Source organism: Schistocerca americana, chromosome 3 (assembly GCF_021461395.2).
Source record: "Schistocerca americana isolate TAMUIC-IGC-003095 chromosome 3, iqSchAmer2.1, whole genome shotgun sequence".
NCBI lineage: Eukaryota > Metazoa > Arthropoda > Insecta > Orthoptera > Acrididae > Schistocerca > Schistocerca americana.
In genome coordinates, this window is record NC_060121.1 from 959,174,856 (window position 1) to 959,199,775 (window position 24,920).

General features: G+C 41.5%; 1 protein-coding gene across 2 annotated transcripts in view; it reads right to left on the reverse strand.

Moving 5' to 3' along the window:
- The window catches only part of LOC124606866 (regulator of MON1-CCZ1 complex), a 97,613-nt gene that overhangs the window by 64,099 nt on the left and 8,594 nt on the right, over window positions 1–24,920 (reverse strand). Inside the window, exons 1-7 of one of the 2 annotated variants that reach the window (XM_047138954.1) lie at window positions 20,965–21,095; window positions 18,408–18,569; window positions 16,851–16,994; window positions 16,575–16,749; window positions 12,031–12,190; window positions 11,501–11,606; window positions 9,300–9,465 (exon numbers count right to left, since the gene is read on the reverse strand). In XM_047138954.1, coding sequence (XP_046994910.1) covers window positions 9,300–9,465; window positions 11,501–11,606; window positions 12,031–12,190; window positions 16,575–16,749; window positions 16,851–16,994; window positions 18,408–18,569; window positions 20,965–20,967 — 916 coding nt within the window. In that variant the 5' untranslated portion in view covers window positions 20,968–21,095. Of the gene's footprint in view, window positions 1–9,299; window positions 9,466–11,500; window positions 11,607–12,030; window positions 12,191–16,574; window positions 16,750–16,850; window positions 16,995–18,407; window positions 18,570–20,964; window positions 21,096–24,920 lie in introns of those variants that run through there. The other variant, XM_047138953.1, reaches the window with a different exon arrangement.

Below are 24,920 nucleotides of genomic sequence, written 5' to 3' on the forward strand. Positions count from 1 at the left end.
TGGAAGCCCTGGGAATGAACTGGTGGTAATAGGCAATCTTGCCTAAAAAAAGCTTGTAACTCCTTCAGCGAAGCGGGCCGTGGAAGGTCGACGATACCTTGGACCAAACTTCCTAGCGGCTGGACACCGTGCCAAGAGATGGTGTAGCCCACATACTCAATGGACGGTTGGAAGAAGTTCGACTTACGCAGGTTGCAACGCAGGCCACAGACCTGAATTTGAGAAAAAGGGTGCGAAGGTTGTGCAAGTGTTCCTCCATGCTGCAGCCTGTGACAATTATGTCGTCCAGGTAATTAATACAATGAGGGATTGTCGATGTGACATACTCAAGATAATGCTGAAATATCGGCGGGGCACTGAATATTCTGAAGGCCAACCGCCGGTATTGGTAAAGGCCAAATGGGGTGTTTACGACAGACAGCCTTTTGGAGTCCTCATCAAGTGGTATCTGACGATAAGCCTCCAAAAGATCGATTTTCGAAAAATATTGGCCTCCTGCCACGGCGGAGAACAATTCATCAAGGTGTCTACCACCAACTGGGAATTAATGGTGGCCCTGAAATCGGCACAAAGACGTAATTTTCCCAAGGGTTTCCTGACAATAATGAGGGGCGAAGCCCACTCACTAGAAGATGGTTGGTTGGTTTTTTGGGGGAAGAGACCAAACAGCGAGGTCATCGGTCTCATCGGATTAGGGAAGGACAGGGAAGGAAGACGGCCGTGCCCTTTCAGAGGAACCATCCCAGCATTTGCCTGGAGTGATTTAGGGAAATCACGGAAAACCTAAATCAGGATGGCCGGACGCGGGATTGAACCGTCGTCCTCCCGAATGCGAGTCCAGTGCGCTAACCACTGCGCCACCTCGCTCGGTCACTAGAAGAAATGGGAAGAACGACCCCCAGGGCTGTCAGCCGGTCTAGCTCTGCTTTTACCTGAGGGCGGAGAGCCAAGGAAATCTGCCTCGCGTGTAGGAAACGCGGGCGAACCGACGCCTTCAACGTTAAGTGAGCTTCAAAGTCGGAAACATGCCCCAGGCCTTCCTCAAAGACATCCTTAAAGACAGAGGCCAAAGATTCCAACGATTGATAGGGAACATCTTCAGAGACCAACTGTATGGTGTCTGTGATAGAAAAACTGAAAGCTTGAAAGGCATCCAATCCAAAAAGGTTAGCTGAGCTCGCATCACTGGCAACAATAAAAGTAAGAGGCCGAGTGACTGATTTGTAAGTAACATCGGTAGTGAATTGACCCAGTAGGGTAATGAACTGTTTACCATAACCGCGGAGATGCCGGTAAACTGGCACCAACGGGAACGACCCAAGGTCGGAGTAAGTTTGTGCAATCAACAAGGAAACTGCCGCACCCGTATCTACCTGCAGTTGTAGTCGGCGTGATCGAACCAACACCTCGATAAAGAGCTTGTGTGCCGATGCGGCGGGAGCCTGGCCCGATGAAACTTCCTGAATGTCCACGTCCATGTCCTCCGTACCCGCTTACTTCCATTCCTTTGAGGCTGAGCGGCAAACTTTAGCAATGTGACCTTTTTTATTACATTTGTGACAAACGGCCCAATGCTGGGGGCACTCTGACCGATCATGATGTACATAGCATGACACACAGGATGGTAACAGGGGCCGGTGGCCAGAACTCTGTTTACATGCCGTGCGGGAGTGGCCGCAATGGCCGGATCGAACCGCTCACACTTTGTCCACCCCGGACGCAGTGGATGCGGCCGCGCCGCCCTGAACCGCCGCGACGTCACACCACGCTTCCAACTGTTGACCTGCGGCATGAGAGACTTCATACGATTGAGCAATGGACAGGACTTCCTCGAGGGAAGGGTCTTCCAACTGCAGGGCCCGTTGCTGGACCTCCCTATCAGGGGCCGAACAAACAATGACGTCTCGCACCATAACGTGGGCATACGATTCTCGCGACTGCTCCGTGACAAAATGACACCTGCGACTAAGACCATTCATGGTAGCGGCCCACGCCAGGTAAGACTGATGGGGCTGTTTCTTGCATTGATAGAACTCGACCCTAGCTGCCACAATATGCGTGCGGTGGTGATAATAGGAAGATAGCAATGAACACAATGCGTCAAAAGACAAGGACGAGTGTTCCTGCAACGGCACTAGCTGCCGCAAAACTTGGTACAGTGAGGGAGATATCCAAGACAAGAAAAGAGCACGACATACCTCCGCATCGGCAACATGAAACGCCTGGAAATGCTGCCGAAGGCGATGTTCATATGCGTCCCAATCCTCCGCCGTCTCGTCATACAGGGGAAAAGGAGGAGGGAACGACACTGGAGCAGACAGCGTGGAGAGCAATGCCGGAAGCGCTTGTGTCATGGTTGCCATGAGTTCCTTCTGCTGCTCAACTAAAACCCGCACTAAATCCTCCATGCCGCGGATAAGCTGCGAAACTGGAACAACGACGCAACACGCGAAAGAACGACCCTACTCGTCGCCAATTGTGTAGTAACACGATTCACAATGTCCGTTGCACTTCACATGTTGTAGACCGGGAACTGTCTGCTTGGGCCCGATGTAAACTGACTGGACATGGTCCATGCTGCTTGAGTTGTTGTTCCGCCAGCAGAGGGCGCGGCCGAATTCTCGAGTGTCCTCTGGTGGACGGGACTTTACTTGCGGCAACTACTGTCCTTGACGTGCCGTGCCGATGTGTGCCTCCCGTGATCTTTCTGGTGGCTACTGCAGTTTTGATGTTTATGGACAAGCTACACACAGCCACAAAGTTACAGTGGAACAATAAGCAATTGTCGAGTATGGATCGATCAAGCTTAGCAAGGGAATATGTTATGTGCTGTGACAAGTTCCAGGATGTTTGTTCCTTCCAGGATTTGTGGGAAGGGTTATTAGAGTGCTGGCAGAGGAAAAACATCTCTAGGTACTATCATAAACAGCTAAATAGTCTATCTCAGAGATAAGGGGAATCCTTATAAAGTTTTGTGGACAGTATAAGGTAACTAAATACTAATACCTATAAGCTTACAGAACATGACAGCATCAATAAAGCCATCCTACATGAAGCACATTAAAGAGCAGTGAATGCATTCCTATGTGCTCGAGTTCTGAAGTTTTCCCTAAGGTACCAGCAGAGTTTCTGAAATCACTGACTGAGGTTGTGGCAACTGTAGCAGCTCTGTCAGAAATAGATGTAGTGACCAGTCCCAAAGAGAGGAGGTGGGTATTTAATACATAAGTCACACATTATAAGTATGGTTAGCCTGGGCATATTCAGCACAACTGCAGGAAACCTCAGAGTGGGATTATTAACAAGTTGCACATTTGGTCCAACAATGTCAGTGGAGGTTTTCACATACAAAGGCTAGATGGAGCCAAAATTAAACAGAAATGGTAATGTTGCAGCCACTGTGTAGTGTTCCCAATAAATGTAAGCAGAGGAAAGTTGTGTACAAAATTAGTGGCGGATATTGTATGACCAGCTGTGTAAGAGAAAGAATATGTGTTTCCTGAGTATTGGTCACAGGTTTCCATGGTAAGTCAATATGTGCCTGGTGTAAGAAATTTGGACTTGCCTCATTGCAAACTGAGTGGCGTAAGGAGTGAGGGGATGTGATGTGCACTCATTCAGTAATCTATGAGCAAGTAAGAAAGACTACTGGGCTTCCTTGGAAGTACTTCCAACATTGGCAGCAGCTTTTATGTCATATTTCGACTGGATTTTCTGAGTAACCATCAAGCAGAAAGTTGATCTAGAATGGTGGATAACAGAGCTGGATGGCACATCATTCCATTTAGGTACTACTGCTGCTACAAGGCAACCCAATAGGCCAGGAGAAGCCACCTAAACTGTGTGCACAGTCCCTTAGAATTGACTCTCAAGATAAAATACTGAAAGGTGCAAAAGCTATTCTAGGCAAATGGATTTGGCACTCAATGTTTAGTGGATACTGATGTAATGGACAAAGTGCAAAAGGCTGTGGAAGACAGATAGTGCCCATCACTATGGATAATTTTGATTCAGGTAGTGGCACTATCACAAGATGTCCTGACAGCCAATATACAGGTACTGGAGGAGGAAGATTTGAATAAAAAGTTAACTATAGAGTACTCTAAGCCAGGACAATCTGCCATTTTAGTCACAGTGCAGGAGAAAGTGTTGCATTTACAAAGAGGAGATAAGGAGAAAATGAAAAATTGTTAGAATACTACGCGGAGGTGTTTTGCTCTCACAGATCATTGCCAACAATGCAGCATATCGAATTTCACATCACTTTCAATCAGTGTTGGAAGAGTTTATAAATCAGCAGCTCTGTGATGGGATTATAGAAGAAAGTACCAGCCCTTAGCAGCCACCAGTGGTAATTCTACCAAAGAAAAGCACAGATGGGAGTAAGCCATTTCAGTTTTCTTGTGACTGTCTACATTTAAATGTGTAACTAATGGTGATATTTTACAATCATGGATTTTGAAGCAGGTTCCATCAATTGGAAGTAGCACTAGAATTACAGTTCAATCCAGCATTATCAGTTCCGACAAATGCTGTTTGGATTGAAGAATGTGCCAGCAACACTCCAACACCGGTTAGATGGAGTGCTAAAAGGCCTGAAACCAAGGCAGTGCACGATATACTTGCATGATGTTGCAGTGTTTCCCAAGAACATCACAGAGTGCGTAGTATGGTTACTGGATGTGTCTACTCAACTACAAGCATTACAGCTGACAATGAGTTTGGAGAAATACCATTTTGTCCCAAAGGAGGTTTGCTATTTAGGCCATACTATGGGCTAAGATGATGTGCAAACATCTAACACTGAGTTTGATGAACTACCACCTTGTCCCAAAGGAAGTTTGCTACTTAGGCCATGTTATTGGATAGTCTGGTGTGCAAACAGAGTCATGTGGGAATTTTGTGCTTCTGATTGAGAATAGGATCTGCAGCCTTTTTTAGGTTTGGTTAACTACCACTAACATTTCATGCCAAAATTTGAGGAAGTAGTGAGGCCCCTCACATACCCGCTGAAGAAGGGGGTAATTTTCCACTGGTCACTGAACTGCAAAGAAGCCTTTGTGCAGTTGAAGGACTTACTCACCACTGTCTGGACCTTGTTTCCCAGATTGCTAGAAGCAATTCATATTGTTATGCAATCTATCAATCATGCCTTAGGATGCATATTAACTCAACAAATAGACGGAGGAGAGCACATGACAGTCAGTGCTGCCATGCAACTAAACAAGGCAAAGAATAATTATTATACCACAAAAAAAGAGATGCTCAACCTCGGAACAAGAGATGCTCAACCTGACTAATCATATCACATATTTCTGTTGTTATTTGCTTGGCATGAATTTCAAATGAGTTATAGGTCATACATAATTAAAATGGCTTATGGGCTAGAAGGATCTGGCTAGCCACCTGACCCAATGAGCATTATGTCTTAATGAATTTACCTTTGAAGTTACACACTGCCTCTGGAAAACTTGCACTAACACTGACAACCTCAGTTGGAAAGTGTGCGCAATAGAGCATATTGGCATTTCTGCAGATGGATGGCGAAAGACACTGACCCAGATTGTTAGCAGTTCGCAGCACAAACGCAGTTCTGTGCTGACAATGGGGTTCTTTATAAACTGACTAAGCACAGTTGACGTATATTCATATCAGCAAGTTTATGCGGCAAGGTACCAAAGTGGCTCACAATCCTACCTTGGCAGGGCATGAATGACTGTGCACTACGGACTCCGTACACTGTGCAAAAAGGGTGGAGCTTAGCCATCAGCAGGTAACACTCCAGAGATTACCAGAGGCCAGCCATCATTTCAAATGATTGGTATAGATATTCTTGAGCCCTTCACACAACACAAGTGGGAATTGCTGTGTTTTAACCATCATTGATCACTTCTCACACATACAGGGTAGACCAGAAATGTTGCACAAACCTCGAGGGGGTTGTAGAAGGTGTCTTGAGGAACAAATCGAGGATAGGAGTCCATGTCAGTGACGCTACAGAGCACCAAAGTTGTAAGTAACAGCACCTGTAACTACACCACCCCTTCAGCAGCAAATGTGACTTTGTATGCTGACAGACTATACGCAGAACTCTCACAACACTTTGTTTTTCAGTGATCACAACTGATTGCTACTATAGCCAGTGGAGAAGATGGAGCGGGCTGTTACGCAGACAGGCCTTGTCTCCTACAGATGTGATGCTCTGCTGCTTTGGAGGATTATGGTTTTGAACACAGGATCCCATCTCCAGTTTATTTTTATCCTGTGAACCAAGAAACATTGGAGGTTTAAGAGGGTTCCAACAGTAAAATAAACTGCTCTGAGGCAACAAAGCATCCCATTCATAAGAGACAAAGTCTTTCTAAGCAGCAGCTAGCTCCATCTTCCACTGGTGATTGTGGCAATCAATCACGATCACTGAATAACCAACATCACGAGACATTACGCTCATGGTCTGTTAGTGTACAAAGTCACATTTGATGCTGGATGTGTAGCGTAGTGGCAGGCACTGGCACCTGTAACTTCCAAGCTATGTAGCTTCATTGGATGACGTTTCCAAAAACAGATTCCTCTCCTAGATTTGTTCCTCAAGACACCCTCTACAAACTCCCCCCCCCCCCCCCCCCCCAAAGTTTATTGCAACATTTCAGGAACGCCCTCTGTATCTATGATTGCTATACCAAATAACCAAGCAGAGATGGCAGCTCAGACAATGGTTAACCATTGGATCTTGAAGTCTGGGACACCAAAAATCGTGATAACCAATCATGGAGCTAATTTTACATTTGAAGTGATCAAGCAATGATACTGGCTTCTGCACAGTTGGAAGTTACAGACAAGAACACTGCATCTGCGGATTAATAGAAGAACAGCGAATGCACAAGAATATAAGTAAAATGTTGACTTACTACAGGAATTGTCACCATAGTTATTGGGATGCTTTTCTACCATATGTAGTAGCAGCAAACAACTTACACGTGCATAAGAGTGTAGAACTGTTACCCTATGAAGTTTTCTAAGGACAGAAAATGCCTTCCCCTTTCAGATTATGTAAACCACCCACTGGCAAGGATGTGGTCAAGTATCCAAAGTTTTACAAAAATGGTAACAGAGATGTGATGTCACTTAAAGAAAGCAAATACCAAAGTACTAGAATGGCAAGAAAATGCGCAAATAGCAAAATAAAACTGCCTAAATTCCACATCAGAAAATGGGTGATGTTGAAGAACCCTATGTTCCTAAGTATAAAACAAAGAAATTCATTAAGCAATAGCAGGTGGCCATATCAGGTGGTTAAATGACACTCCATCTCCCAGCACACACTACTGTGGTGCATGTGGAGCAAAAAACCCCAGAAGCTCTGCCACAGTTGCAAGCAGTTTCCTTGAAGGAGAGGAAAGAAGTGGTAGGAGGTAAAGGCAAAATGAAAAAAGTACATCTGCAGTAGCACATGCATCTCCATATGCACAGAGGTCATGAGGTTGATCGTCTTAGCTGGGGGAAGACATTGACTGTACATTTCAGCTATGGCATGAATCACAATACTGAAAACTACCTATTCATTGCTTTACCTACCCACCAGTCTTCCTTTTGAGTTTCTGTACAGTGAAAACCTAACATACTTAAACCCCACCTAGCACTCAACACGTTTTGCTTCCCTGGATGAAATCGTAGCAGCTCAGGATAATTGAATTTCAATGGAACAGCTATTGGGTCAGGTAAGGCAATATTTCAAGAATATCATCAACAACTCCTTGCATTAGTAACTTCTATTTAAATCAGTCTCTTAGTCTTTATCATGACAGGTGCTGCCTTTTGTTACCATATGCATAGAGCAATCCAAATCCCACCCTTACCATCCTTTTACCTACCTACAATGTTGGTCCTTATGGAAAAATGGTACAACTGGAAAAATCAGAACTGTCTCTGCTAATATATAATATTTTGACCAGTACATATAAAATAAGTAATTCATCAATACTTGCAAGTATAGGAGGCTTGCCTGCCTTCACTGATTATAATGTGGAAAATCCAGGATGGAATGTAACAATATTATGAAAAGGAAAGCTGCTACTCACCATACAGCGGAGATGCTGAGTCACAGACAGGCACAACAAAAGGACTGTCACAAATAAATAAAGCATTCGGCCATTAAGGTCTTTGTCAACAATAGACATAGAAAAACACAACACACATCCACGTACATGCCTACAGTCTCAGCCAACAGAAACCACACTGAGCTTTATTTATTTGTGACAGTCTTCTTGTTGTGCCTATCTATGACTCAGCATCTCCGCTATCTGGTGAGTAGCAACATTCCTTATCATAATATTGCGACTATAATGTGTGATCGTTCTTAGTGCAAAAAGGAAGCTATACAGTTACAACCACAGCATGGAATACAGGGGGTAAAATTCTTCAAAGAGGGAAGAAATGAAGGCATCTTCACCAACACAAGCAACCCTTGCTGCAATTGTATTGCTTGCAATAATCACTCATTACAGCATTACATCATCTAGCGTGCTCTCAATATGTTGGTACGACCACTCAATCAACAACCAGCAGTGTTACCGAAATCCAAGATGCAGCTGCAGCACTGTGACAGGGGAGCTATGCAACGCACGGGAAATCTGCATGTCAACATGCCTGACCCAGCTTCATTTAAACACTGGCTGCGCACCAAATTGGTGACCACTGTGGAGCAGACTACCACACCATCCACTGGTGCAGCCATCATCGACTGTCATCTTACAGGACCGCCTGCCATACAGATCAGCATTGGCTCCAAACGAACAAAGGTCAAATTAGGACCCTTATAGCCACTGACCCACGTAGCATCTGCCATCACCAGGTGCCACAAGCCAGATGTTGGGACTTGGGTTCACTCCCCAGATGCCATCACTTCTGTCACCAGCCACTGTTGGGGCACAGCACCAGCAAGCCTTGGCAGTCTGCTGTGCTGGCAACTGTTGTAGGCTGAACCTAAGAAATAAAGCAATTGCTTCCATCCTGAGTGTGACTAGATTTGCTCCTGCTCCCACTAGAGAACCCATATGCCTGGGGTGAGGGGGTTATATCGGGAGCCCCGGCAAGGCAACTCCTGACCTCCCCGCCCTCCAACAGAGTAACGCTATCTTGCACTGTTGACACTGTTATAAACTAAATTAATAAATAAACCTTTATATGACTAAACAATTATGATAATTTCTTTATATATTAGTCACATATAAGTTGTCCATTTCTTTGATACAAAAATAATAACAACTGATACACATACAACACAGAAGTCTGAAGGATACAGAGATCACAGCTCATTTGTGCAGGTTCATTCAGAACCTGTGTCGTTGTGGCAGGTGGAAGTCGGAGGCTGAATGGTTTAATTGGCCTTGGATTTGCTACTGGCTGATGATATGACACAAAGCCATCTGATTCTCCATTCATGTTGATGTCAAAGAGCATAGATGTCTGTAATCACATAATAGAGTTATGTCCATTACACAAGTAATTCAAGCAGCATTACACAATACAAATACAACAGCAAACATAGATAGAATGGGAGCAAAGATAACCAGAAAACGTAACTGTGATAAATATTACATTTTTAGAAAAGTTACAAAAATATATGTAAAACTGAAAAAGAAAGTGAAAAAAGAAAACACCAGACCAGTTCTCCAGAAGGAAAATTAGGGTTTAATATCCACCAGTTCTCCAGACATTATCACCAAAGAAAATTAGCCAGTTAAATGCAGTGGGATTCTCTGAACCTTTATGTTTCTTGTCTCCCATTCTATGACAACCCCACCATTTCTGTTTGCTTTCTACAGCCACAGAAAGAGAATACCATTGTTCACAACCTACACTTAATACTCACTACCTAATGGCTCTTGTCAAATCTTTTTCGTGTTCCATTGCATCTGTGGACACAAGATTGAATTGGAAGCAAAATTCCCAATTAATCTCTCACACTGCAGTGGAGTCTGCACATTTATGAAACTTCCTGGCAAATTAAAACTGTATGAAAGTTCTGGACTCTTAAGTGTTCCACTGACTCTCAAAGGAAGTGTTGTTACCAGCTGAGTTATCCATACAACTCTTAACCTGTCTTCACAGCTTCAGTTCTACCAGTAACTCTACCACTTTGCATTAAGAGTCCAAGTCTGGTACATAGTTTTAATCTATCAGGAAATTTAATTTCATTGCATAATGTGATGCAAAGCAAAAAACTTCTTTATAGGACACTTTCTTTTTAATTAACTGAACTCTTCTTTTTACTTTCATTTCTCAAAGGTTAACTTATTCTTAATCTACTACACAGCTGCTTGCACTGTCACAGTAACTTTATAACTTTGTTATTATAGAACAGTGACGCCTCATTACTTGCCTCCTTCTACATCAGGGGTGTACAATCTTTTAGCTTACCTGGGTGACATTAGAAGAAGATGAGTACTTTCAGACAGCACATAATATATTTAAAACTAAAAACAACCACTGAGGGGAAAAAGTGTCATATGCAGTACTAACACATTTCAATTTATACCATTCATCTGGTATGGTAAAAATTGCACACAAAAGCAAAAAGGTTTCATGAAAGCCCATTATAGAACCATTCATGTACAAATGTGGTTTCTATTTGTAGCAACAGATACGATATAAAATTCAACCTACTATAAAACATTATGCTATCGTTAAAGAGCAAAAATGCAATCCAGATGAAGGTTTCTAACTTCTGCCAACTTGTACTGATCAGAATTATGGTGAAAAAGGTTCTTTTTCACAATTTTACAGAAATAACACATAATTTCCTTGTTCATCCATAAATTGATTTCATTATACATCTAAATCACTAGTTTTGTAGTTGCAACTGAAGTAACCATAAGATAACAGACCAGCACATCTTACAGATTGGCTGATCATACGAACGAGACTCTTGGGGTCCAAGTATAGCACAGGTAGCAATGTTAAAAATGCGATGGATCCATGAGAGAATAGCAATGTGTGCCAGGAGTTTCAAATTGAAGGAGTAAAAAGCAAGGGTTATTGAAAACTGACTTTATTATTTATGAAAACATTTACTATAAACAGTGAAATTTAGAATGATTGTATGTCACAGCATTTACAAGATGATTCCTCTACGTCAAGAAATTATGTTAGTTTACTTACCAAAGTGACAGTAATACAGAGTCATTGCGTCAAAGAAAAAAAACAGCATGTCTATACAGACAGGACAACTGCTCTCCAATTATGGCATAGGTCGAAAGTAGACACAAGAAGGAAATATAATTACTGCAATAAGTGAAAGAAATTTGACAATGTCTGTACTACTTTGTGTAATCTCCAGCAGTTGAATAAAACTCACTCTTAGTTTCCTACATATTTTTCTCCTTCAGTGTACAATTGCTAATATCCTACAGAAACCTTTTAAAACTCTAATTTAAATTTAAACTGACTTTTTCTCCCTTTACAAAGGTGTTGATGTGAAAAATTGTTATCTACTAGTTACCTTTGATGCCTGATGATGAACAACAATCAAATTATCAACAACGTTAATTGCAAAACGCCCACTCATATCCAATCGCAGAATGTGAGTCTTTTTTGCCATCAGCATCCTGCAAGAACATAGAAAAATTACAAAATTATTTGCTGTTTTCCACCCAGAGCAGAACTTTCTAAATTATTACAAATGCAACTTCCTTCCTACAAGTTTATCGCATTTTATATGCAACTTATGTTATCTTAGAAATTAATTTAACTCATAGCTTATGGAATCTCTGGTAATGTTGCAATTTTGAAAATTTTAAAGAGTCTGGCAAAGAACTCATGAAACTCCAGCAATCACAATTTTTTATTCAAACAAAAAAGAAAATATTACACAATACTAGCACTGACAGATATTTGTAACTCAAACTCAGACATTGGTTTAGAAAAAAATTATGGTGCCAATAAAATGGATAATTCAGATTCCATTAAATTTTATTTTGTCTATTTGCTTTAGAAGTCTCTGAAATTTGATAGTTATGAGTGTTTTCTTACTTTTGAATGGTGTACACAACCACTTCAGCGCCAGGTGAGCCAACACCCCTAGGTTGATGACGAAGAACAACAATACTTGGTTGTCCATACAGCACAGCCAATATTACATCCCTTGCCAAAAGGCATAACTTTGGTGGTTTTGGAATTACAGGAAGCTCAACTGTAGTGCACATAAAAAGAACATTACAACCAAATTAGCTCCAATTCTTGTCAACAGTGAGTGTAACAACAACATAATAGTACAGGTTTTATTCATTAGCACACTAATTTCAAATACTTAAGTATCATCTAATATGCAGTGCGTGTTGTGGCTTTCAGTCCGAACACTAGTTTGATGCAATTTTACACCCTAGTCTATTCCCTACAAGCCTTTCTAATCTCTGAATAACTACTGCAGCCTACACTGATGAGCCGCAACATTATGACAATTAGCAACCAAGAGGCTGAATGCTACCCGGTGGCGTAGTGGACACAGCACACAAAAAGGAAAGTATGTAAGTGAAACAGATGGTAAATGGTGTGCTTCTAGATGATCAGCCATGAAAAACTGAGAAATCATATCAAAACAGAGATGAATAGGGGAATCACTTTAATGACAATACAGGCTGCAAATGGGAAAATCCACTGGCATAACTGACTTTGACTTATGGCCTGGCACCCAGCAGCAAACATCTCACAACTGACACAGCTGGTTGGCTGTTTGCATGCTACTGTCATGAGCACCTATGGAAAGTGGTTGAAGGATGTTGCAACCCTGAGTAGCTGACAAGGTTTTATATGTCCACATTTCATCACAAAACATGAAAATTAGAAGCTTGCCTGCTGTGTAAAGCAGGACAGGTGGCAATCTGATGACAGAGCACAATGCTGGAGCAGGCAAAAGTGTTTCACAGCATACCGTTCACTGCACACTGCTGAACATGGGTCATCACAGCAGATTGCCCCTATTTGTTCCCATGTTGATCCAACAGAACCATCAATCATGGTTGCAGTGGGTACAGGATCATCAAGAGTGGACTGTGGATCAATGGAAATGTTTTGAATGGTCTGATGTTTCTTGTTGCACCAGCTCAATGGTCATATTCAGACATGCCATCATTAGTGCAAACGGCTGCTCAAAACATGGGCAGTTAGCTCAATGGAGGTAGTGTAAGGCTATGGGGAGCATTCCTTCCAAGGGATCTGTGCTACTAATTGAAGGTACCATGACTCATGCAGACTATGCGAACATTATTGTGGACCCCCTTCATTCCTGGTGTTTTCCCTGATGGTGTTGGCGTCTTTCAGCAGGATAATTGTGCATGTCACAAGGCAAGAACCATGCAAGAGACAGTTTATGGACATGATAGCAAACTGACGTTGATGTTTTGGGCATCAAATTTGAATTATCTGAGCCCAATAGAACACATCCAGAATGCTATCAACTGGCAGCTCCACGCCCATACATCACTGGTCCATAATTTACTGGAATTTCATGACCTGTACATACAAACCTGCTGCCACGTACCTTCGAAAACCTATCAAGAACTGGTTAATCCATTCCACACAGAATCAATGCTGTATTCTATTGCACAGCTGGACCAATGCAATATTAACCAGGTGTTCATAATGTTTTGGCTCATTGGTGTACATTGATTTGAAACTATTTACTGCAGTCAAATCTTGGTCTCTTGCTACAGTATACACCCCCTATCTCATACTCCCCTTTTTAGTATCTGCACAGATGTGACAGTGCCACTACACTGCACTAAACTGTTGGCACAGTTACTGCACAAGCCAACAGTGGCTTGATGATGACCAAGGAACAGAAGCCCCTGAGAAGAAATGAAAACTCGCCATGCAAGTCAGTCTATGGGAAGCAGAAAATCTGAAACCAAACAGAGACATACATGGGGATAAGCTCAGCATGTACCTAGCATGGGCAGCTGACAACTGAGCACTTGGTAACAACACTCAGGATGAAGCACAAAGAGAGATCCACAGTAGTTGAACTCAGCATAAGCCCTGGAGCACAGAACCACCAACTTGCTATCAAATGCACATAAACACTTCTGTCAGAGGGTCTGTCTGTCCATACTATGTATCATGTGTACCCTCTATGGCAGGTTTCTGCATTATTACACTGTGCTACAGATGCCAGCTCATCTCCCTTCATCACAATGTCCGTTATGGGGATACTAACTTCCTCTCTCCCTGAAAAGGCATTATAAGGCCTAAAATGGCCAGAATTAGGCGGTGACCTTTGCTGCAGAGGCAGAGAACAGAGAAGACCAACCACTCCTGGCTAGGGCAAAAGGGCATGTAGGCTGAGGAAATGGAGTGGGGGGGGGGGGGGGGGGGCAACTGGCAGCAGTGGAGATGAGGCCACCTCCATCAGCAAGGGGAGAGGGGAGGCAAAGGGGGAGAAGAGTGGATCAAAATCCATAAGCTTCACATTGGCAGCCACAGGCATGAGAATCCCTCACTGGTGCCTGAGGCTGCAGGCAACAGAACAATGGAGGGTACACAGTGGGTGGCAATGGGAGGATGCACCACTGCAAGTGGGAGCCTGCCCCTGGAAGAATGTCATGACCAACCCTGCCACCCGGCTAACCAGAAGACCACGGCAGCAATGCCACAACAGGACACGGGTGCAACTGATTTGTATGATGGGTCATCTGCTCCCTACCTACATCCACCATAATAAACTGCTGATCTTTATGGCTCAACACAAGATCCAGCAGCCATCCCGCTGCCAGCACAAAGGATCAGCTGCAAACGGTAGCTCTGGGAGGAAAGCACAGTGTACTACACTGCAGGAGACCCCACCGCTGGTGCCCATAAAAACATTCTGCTGGACTGCATCAAAAACATTCTGCTGGACTGCATCCATCAGCCAGCATCATCTGGTATGCGACCAAAAAACTTGAGAATGCATCACTGCGGAAAGAGGCAGAGACAGACTTCTTCATTTGGGTCTTAAATGTACGTGCGAAGAGCTCCACCTCTGAGTCATAAGCCAAATGAAACAAGGCAGCAGTCAAGAGGCCAGATATCACAGCAAAGACAAAATCTTTCAAAGCCCTGTGACACAAATTACCTACCATTACAAATGGAAAAAATAACAGACAACACACAAACAGTGGCAGTCAATGATGTGGAGGATAGCTTGGCTGCAGACAGCAAATGGGGTAATCCACTGACCACCAACAACCACAGGCCACTCAAACACAGACCCGCGAGACTGACATGCATCCTGTCCCAAGGGTGCTCCAGGGCCATCCACGGAGAAAACTGGCACAGTGGTGCATCCTGGTTACATCCACAGGCCCTGTAAGCCTGCACCAGATGTCCAATGTCATACTTGATCACCGGCCAGTAGACGTAATATGGCACCAATGTCATCATAAGAGTCATTCCTCAGTGCAATGCATGCAGCAACTGGACTTTGTGAGGCCGCAATGCTACAGCTACAACAACTCAACAGCATTGCTTGCCCATGGCAAGAATGAGGATCATCTGGACAACAGTGAGTTGATCATGCAAGAGAAAAAATATACACCTTGCCAGATCAGTATCCAAAGACATGTGCTCGGGCTAATCAAACTGGACAACTGAAAGGATTTTCCAAAGAATGGGATTAGTGGCCATGTTGGATGTGACCTCTTGTACTGTCAACAGAAACTCTGACAGGGCTTGCTGCAAGACGTCATCAAACACACACACACAAGAGCCTCCTCCTGATCAAACTTCATATCGGACCGCACAGGTAGGTGCAGTAGTGCATTGTCATTGGCATGCTGAATGGTGAAGTGGTAACGAATGTCATAGCAACAGCTACTGAGAAAGGGGATCCATTTCTGCTCTCGATGGGCAGCCCTCTCAGGCAGCTTGGAATGATGACCAAATAAGGAAACCAGTGGCTTTTGGTCAGTGATGAGGAAGAACCCTGACCCCGTACAAGAAAACGTGAAACTTTTAACTCCAAAAATAACAGCTGGCTTCTCCTTTTCCATCTCTGAATAATTACACTGTGCAGCAAAAAGCATCTCCAAAGTGCATGCGATGGGCTGTTCAATGCCATCTGGGTTCCCATGGGGCACGACTTCAACAAAGCCAGACCGGAACACATCACAGGCCAGAGTTTAAGGTTTATCTGATATAAAAGAAGCCAGGCAGAAAGCACAGCACAAACACTGCATGAGAAATTGAAAAGCAGGCCAGAAAAACTTTACTCCATTCTATAAAAGCCTTTTAAGAGGATGGCAGATGTGTGTGGGCCGGGGAATGAACTGAGCATAATATGAGATCTTACCCACAACAGACTTGAGTTCCTTCAGTTTCTTGGGTGCTGGCAGATTGACAATAGCTTTGACATAGGCATCAATAAGGATGAGACTATCTTTGCTAAGCACATGTCCCAAAAAATGCACCTTTGGGAAGAAAAACACTGCACTCCCCTATATTTTTTTTTTAATTGCAGCAAAGTTTATCTACCCAAACCCAGTTACAAATATTGCTCAGCTTTAAACTTACAAAAAAATTTACATTCCATGTTTACTCACTCTCAAGTTTGTTGAGTTTGTTTATACTGCCTTGCTTAAAATGTAGAGGTTGTACTTGATTCCCTAGTGTTCCAGAAGAGAGTAGAACAAGACAACTTTGTGGGCAGTACACAAACCAGTTAACACTGAGACTGTATGATTTGAGGGCCTTCAATGTATGCTTTTCTGGGACAACCTACAAAAAATTAAAATTAATTTAAAACAACAATGTTAAAGAATTGATGAAATATATATATCTTTTTGTTCTTTTGATTTTTTGTAGTTTTGTATTATCACCTGAAACAGCTCCACACCATGATCAGTAACAAATACTATTTCATTCACATAGGTCCAGACAAAACCTAAGATTGTTGTATTCTTTCCTTTACAACTTTGGGAATATTCCACTGAGTCCATTTCACCCAGGAAGTTGATGAATTCCTTCAAATAAAGAAATACTGATATCAGTACACATCAACATTATCATTCACACAAAACACACACTATGATGCCATATTCACGCAAAAGTGGATATGTAGTTGTGTGAGTCATAGGTCCCAGACTTCCCTCTCAGTACATTCTCTACATTTTTAAATATTTTGTTTCATTATGAAATATCAATATGCATTATATCAATGAACCAACTTACAAGACCTCTAGAATACAATTACAAAATCATGATGTTCAAATTATCAAACATCAAAGCTGGTTTACCATCTCTGTAATAAACACATTATGAGTATTGATTTTGTGACAAAATAATCCTTCCTAAACTGTCATTTCTAGAAAAATCTTGTTTTAATATCTTGAGTCATTTACAAAATATTCTTGGTGTTCATGTCACTTGAGGAATGCTTTTTATTGATATTCTCACTTCATGGAAACACATTCTCGTCTTAGATATGGGGTCACCTTCTGGGGAAACTCTAAAACAGCTAATAGCACTTTTAAACTACAAAAAAGGGCCATTAGAATCTTGTTTGGGTGCAAGCCTAGAGACTCTTGTAAACCCCTGTTTAAGAAATCTGGTATTCCTCCATTACCATGTGTATACATTATGGAAACCCTTTTGTTCTTTAAATTAAATGTAATAGGCAGGGACCGGAGACTGCAAAAAAATTGTGATATACATGAGCACTTTACCAGACAAAACAGAAACTTACATATGACTCAAATCAGCACAGCACTGTGCCAAAAAGGTACTTTTCACATGGGAGTTAAGCTTTATAACAAACTTCCTGAAAACATAAAAGCTATCACTGAGGTCAATACATTTGGAAAATCTCTTAAGTCATATTTACAGCATCACTGCTTTTACTCCATTGAACAATATTTAAATTTATGAAATGTGTTATATAAATACTTACGTGTAAAGTGTGTTATTGTAACCTTAAATATGTATGCCTTTTAATGACTTTCAGCCTGTATATTTATAACTTGACTTGTCCAATGTCTTATGCATAAGCTGCTATGTAGACAACAGGACCAATAAAAAATACAATACAATACAATACATACAGAAGCACAAAATGATACATAAAAGTTCCGAGTCATTTCCTATAGAACAGGTGACAACATTTACAAAATATGACACGACACACAATACTGGGAGTCTAAAATATCTCATTTAGCCTTTTGAGCAATTTATATTAATAGCTCTCACGACTGTTCCGAACTGTTAAGAAATTCATAAATCACATTTAACATATTCACATGCAAGGCCAGAGCTTCAGAGATGTGTTGTAAGGACTACCCATGAGCCATTATTATGCAGCATTCTCCTTTATTGCTACAGCCTCAAGAAATCACATAAGCCTTTTGTGGTTATATGATTAGTACTTTAAGATCACTTACCACTGAAGTTTTTGTGCGTTGTATAGCCAAAACTTGCTGATTTGGTGAGAATTTGATGGAAATAACAGGTCCTTTATCTTCCATTCGAAAACTTGTTGTTGTCTCCTCTGTTGGACCTTTCACAACCACCCCAGTTACTCCTCCAGATCTTACAGCAAATACCTACAAAAGTCCCAATATACATGTACTGCAGATACTTGGTAGAGTCAGTCACTTATTTACATGTTCCATGATTCGTTATTTGAGGCAACTTGCTATGATGTGGAGTGTGCTATTTTCTCTGTAGAAACCTGGCTACATCTGGGCTGTTTACAATTATAATAGCTTTATTTTCACTTTAATCTTAATCTAATAAACATAACTCAACAACATATATAGAAATTAACCTATGGAGTTGAGGTACATGTCAAGCATAAATATTTCCAACTTTTTCCAAATGCACTTATTATCTGCCAGCAACTTTAATTCATATGGGAGATGATCAAATATTTTTATGTTACACACTTTTTTCCTTTCTGTAGAAGAGTGAAGTTAAACTGCAGCTAGTGGAAGCTATTTTTACTCCTAGTGTATTAGCCTAGAAAATGCTTTCATCACCAAAATCAGTAATTACACGTAGGGCAAATAGTGGGGAATTTAAGCATTCGAGAAGATCTGTAATATGCAATCCCCAATTCGACTTCTAATTAATTCGCCCTCTCTGCATTTATAACATTCAGTTCACATATTTTCTGAGAAGCCACAAATATGTTTCCCAAATTTTTCATTTATTGTTCTTTTTGTTGACAAATTCATACAGGGCTCAAGTACGATGTTTGGATTATCAGTAAGGAAAGCAAATTTTTCTTTGTCAGTATATGATACAAGGTCATTTATACTAGCAAATGTAAATTGAACCCTTTTGACTTGTCATAAAAACAGTTAGAACTTAATAATATGTCCATTTGTTTCCTATCCAGTAAGTACTAAGCGAAAACTTCCTCTTTGTATTATATCTTGAGAGCCATAAACCTTGTAAGTTTCTCCAAATTAATGTTGTAATTTGTACAATCAAATTTCATTGAAAGACCACAAAAAAATCATGGTAGATGAAATCCCCCCCTCCCTTTTTGATAATTTAATACATGGTCATTCAAATGACAGACGCAAAAGCTCTACAGTAAAAAAGTTAGCACTGTTCTGAAAGGAGATGCCTAAAACGCTCTTTGCAGACAGCAAAAAAGCTTCGCCACACCATGGTCATCCTCAGAGCCATTGGTATAAATAAAGATGCTGTTCACAAGCTGCACGTGAAGCTCCAGAAATGTTGATTGAATAACTGAAGCCGGAGCAGTTATTTGAAAGTGAAGTAGCCCCAAGAGGAATACTGACCTCTGCATGGGGCCAGTAGGTTTGTTGGTTTGGGGTTAAGGTACAGTGAGGTCACCAGTTCCTAGGTCTAGATGTTGTTCACCTGGAGTTAGCAACGTCTGCCACAAATTTGATCACATTATGACAGAGTGTAGCATTAGTAAAATTGAGATACTGGAAGCAATATTTATGCCAGAGCTGAGAAAGAATTTAAGAAGAAGAGAAAGTATATGGGTCAAGCAGGTACATAGGGCAGAGCAGACAAGGGGTTTCCTACCTTTGGGAGAGAAACCCTACCTACACCTGACCCTCTGCCAATCCAATTAAGGGCAAAGACAGTTCAAAAACTGCCTTCTAGCCAGGAGATTGGTTATAGATAAGTGAGGAGGCTAAAAACATTTTGGACATCAGCTGATAAAAATACACATTTAAAATTGGTGGTAGGCATAAAACACCATCCGAACTAATACTAACTGCATTTCCCTAAAATTATTTAGAGCAATCACTTCAGGAACCTACACAAAGTATAAATGGTTGAGATAACATATTAAATCTCTTGGCAACAAATAATCGTGAGCAAATAGAGCCTTATGATGGATACAGAGATTAGCGGCCTTGAGGTCAATGTAGCAAGACTGAATGCCATAACACATGAACAGACCAAAAATAAACACAAAATATATCTATTTAAAAAAGGACATAAAAATTCTGCTTGATAGCTTCCCAAGAGGCTGTCCTCATTCCTTCCAAACTCATTATGTAATTGTAGAATAGATGCGGCTTAGACTCAAAGAAATAGTACAGACAGCAATTGAAAAAATGGTTCAAATGGCTCTGAGCACTATGGGACTCAACATGTGAGGTCATCAGTCCCCTAGAACTTAGAACTACTTACACCTAACTAACCTAAGGACATCACACACATCCATGCCTGAGGCAGGATTCGAACCTGCGACCGTAGCAGTCACGCGATTCCGGACTGAAGTGCCTAGAACCGCTCGACCACCACAGCCGGCAATTGAAAAATTCATACCAAATAAATTAACAAAAAAAAAAAAAAAAAAAAAAAAAATCGATCCACCATAATACACAAACCAAGTCAGGATACGTTGCAGAAGCAACAAAAAAAGTATGCCACATTTCATGTAATACAGAATCTCCAAGACTGGCAACATTTCCCACAAGCTCGAAATTTAGTGTGGATTACCATACTGAATCTCTATCTTGAAATCTGGCAAAAAATCCAGATAGATTCTGGTCTTATGTAACATGTACCAGTGGCAGCACACATAAAAGACATTCACTGTGAGATAGCAATGATAACGTCACTGATGACTGTGTCACTAAAGTGGCGTTACTAAACAATATTTTTCAAAATTCCTTCACCAAAGAGGAAGCAGTAAATATTACAAAATTCAAGTCAAGAACTCCTGATAACAAAAGTATCTTAGAAGCAGATAGCCCCGGAGTAGTGAGTTAACTTAGGTCACCAGATAAAAACAAGTCTTCCAGTCCACATTGTATACTAATTAGGTTCCTTTCAAAGATGCTGATGCAACAGCTTCATATTTTACAGTCATATATAACAGCTTGCTAGATGAAAGATCCATACCTAAGAAATGGAAGGTTGCACAGTTCACACAAACACACAAGAAAGGAAATAGAAGTAATCTGCTGAATTATGCACCCATATCACTGATTCAACTTGCAGTAAGATTTTGCAACACATTGTGTGCTTGAATATTTTGAAATTCCTAAAGAAAATAACCTAAAGACACAAGGCACAGTTTCTAAAAACATTACTCTTCATTCGCCCGAAATAATGAGGTCTTTGGACAAGGGATCTCAAGTTGGTTCCATATTACTAGATTTCCAAATGCCTTTGACACCATTCTTTGCAGACAGCTTTTTACCAAATTGCATGCCTATGGAGTATTATATCAGTTGTGTGACTGGATTCACAATTTCCTGTCAAAAAGAACACAGTTTGTAATAACTGATTGGAAAACAATGAGTGAAACAAAAATGATATCTGGACATGTAGAGGCCCACTACTATATCTAATCTATACAAATAATTTGGGAGACAAAACGAACAACCATCTTACATTATTTGCAGATGATGTTGTTGTTTACCATCGAGTAATATCATCAGAAGATCAATACAAATTACAAAATGATTTATACAAGATCTCTATATGGCATGATAAGTGGCAACTGATCCTGTATAATAGGAAGTGTGAGGTCTTCCACAAGAATGTTAAAAAAAAAAACCTGTTACTTTTGGTTATATTATAAATAAGAATACAAATGTACAGCTTTTTTTCAGTTTATTGGCTTGCAGGTTGTGCCCATCCAACTATCTCAATAGTAGTGTCCATTATAACAATACAGGCATAGAGACAACACAACACCCACACCCCGTGCAAGGAATATGTAGGAATCCAACAAATTAAAAGGTTGCTGATTCAACTAAATGTCAAGGGACTACAATTACAAACAACTTCAGCAGGAACTATCGCATAGAAAATTTTGTGGGAAAAGTGAACCAAAGACAGATCACTCAGAAGATGCAACAAATCTACTAAAGAGACTGTCCAAAATACATTTGTCTGTCTTCTGCTAGAGCACTGCTGCATGGTGTGGGGTGCTTACTAGATGACATGATTGATGGAGCACTTCACAGAAGTTCAAAGAAGAGCAGCTTGTTTTGTATCACCACAAAACAGGGGAGAGAGTGTCATGGATATGACACACGAGCTGGGACAGCAATCATTAAAACAAAGACATTTTTTGTGGCATGATCTTTTCACAAAATTTCAACCATCATCTTTCTCCTCTGAATGCAAAACTATTTTGTTGACACACACCAATGCAGGGAGAAATTACCATTGTTACAAAATAAGAGAAATCAGAGCTGTATTAAAAGATTTAGGTGCTCATTCTTCCTACTTGCTACTCGAGAGTGAAACAATTTAGAAATAAACTGAAAGTGGTTCTGTGAACCCTCTGGCAAGTACCTGGATTGAAATGCAGAGTAATGGCATGGATGTGTAGTTGTTAGATCAACAAGAATGAAACAATGTGAGAGAAATAAACATTTCAGTAGGTGGGTGGGGCCAGGAAAATGTCACTCAGGGCTCTGCATGCAATGGGGACCACCCTTCCCACAGCCATCCCACTCCTGATCCACTATAGCCAAACCCTTAAAAGGAGGGAACAGCACACACTATTCCTCAGAGGGCTGCTTCTAAAACAGATAATAGGGTGTCACAGAAAAAGGGGCTAACTACATCTAAAAGCAATTACAAAGAATAAAAGAGGAATATCAACGCAGCTGGCAAAGGATGCAGTGTCAAGGTTCCCTAAGCCCAGCAAGCAGCAGGAGATGCAATAGCCCAACCTTCCCGTCCACAACCAAATACAGTGTGAAACATTATAGCTGAGAATAGAAACCAATTTCTCTGAAAAAATGGGCAACCAGTCCAGTCATACTTAGTCAACAATCAATATTAAAAGCAAATAATCCAGAAGACTATGCTTAAAATGCAGAGCCAAAATAAGGGGTCATTCTATCACGATGTGAAGTACTGACTGTAAGGCTCCACAATCACAATGAGGGGTGGTTTGTTACATAAAATAAAATTATGCATTAATATGGTGTCACTCCAGTGGAGGTGACACAGGATGGTGGATTCCTTCCAGGAGGAATGGAAGGAGCAATGCCACACAGCAAAATGTTTCCTTCATTGTGTTAAGTTTATTACAGAGGGGGCAGTAGCCCACCAGATGTTGTTCCATGTCTGAGTGAGGACAGATCTTATTTGCACTTGCAAGGCTGCACCTGGAATCATCAAAGCAAATGTTTGGTGAGTAAACGATTCCCCTGCTAAATGATTGGACAGTTCATTCCCTGGTATACTTTCATGATCTGGGACCCAGAGAAAGATAACTCAGCAGGCAGTATGACTAAGGTCAGAAAGAAAGTCACGAATAGCAGATATCAGAAGGTGACAAGAATAACATCAGTCAGTAGCATGGAGACTGCTAATTAAGTCACTACAATGCAGTCAAGAGGGTCCAGCTTAACAGAACATAGGGCTCTGTTGTGGCAATCAGCTATGCTGATGAAACACAGCACATATCTGGAAACAAATGTTAATCCTGAGTGGTGGGAGACGTATGATCATACCCCATTCCATCAATGGCTTCACAGCCATCAGCTTAAATAACAGCAGCACCTTAACACTCCTGAACATCTGAGAGGAACAGGCACCAAAAGGTCATGGGGTCAACTACATTTCTAGGATCTTGAAATAAACTTGTCCTAATTTGTGGTCTGGGTACTAACCATGAAAAGGAGCAGAATGTGGTGGTGGTGGTGGTGGTGGTGGTGGTGGTGGGGTGGGGGGGACAGTGGCGGGGGGGATGGTGAGGGGGGAGGGGGGGGTTGTTCCACAAAAACACAGGGAGCAGATTCTAAGGAAGTTAAGTGGAGATCCTGACAGAGGGCCTTGAGGCACATTCCAACTGATAATCCCACCCAAAAGCAGAGTCAGTGGATTGATGCCCTGTGTATACAGAAAGAATTTGATGAGTTGTATGATTAGGAAATTGTCTCATGATTGACTGCATAAGGAAAAAGATTGGTACCATTGGAACTGAAGCAGGAAGATTCCTTCATTGGGAAGGGGACTGTCCAGAGAACTAGCCAAAAATGCACTATTGGCCAATCTTACTCCATGGTGATGGACTGGGTTCAGCAATTTCAAAGCTAAATGACAACCTCAGTCTAATCATAATGAGATCGGAGCCTAGTAAATGTGGAGGAGAGTAGCACGATCTGACCCCAAAAAGTGCAGGTAACGAAGCAGAGTGTGTATGTTTTGCATGCACCTAGTCCTTAGTTGATGAATGTGGGTCAGCCATGTCAGCTCCCTATCAAAGAGGAGTCCCAAAAATAGGGACTGAGTAAAATGTCCAAGTGTTGCAAACTGAAGTAGCTATATTTGTAGGTCAGTGTGGACCATGGTATCACAACAAATGCATGGCTCACCTTTTTGCGGGAGAGAATTGGAAGCCATGAGAAAGGTTCAAGCAAAGGCCCTTCCAATGGCACCTTGGAGCTGGCATTCAGCCAAATCTAGCGACTAGGAGACATACC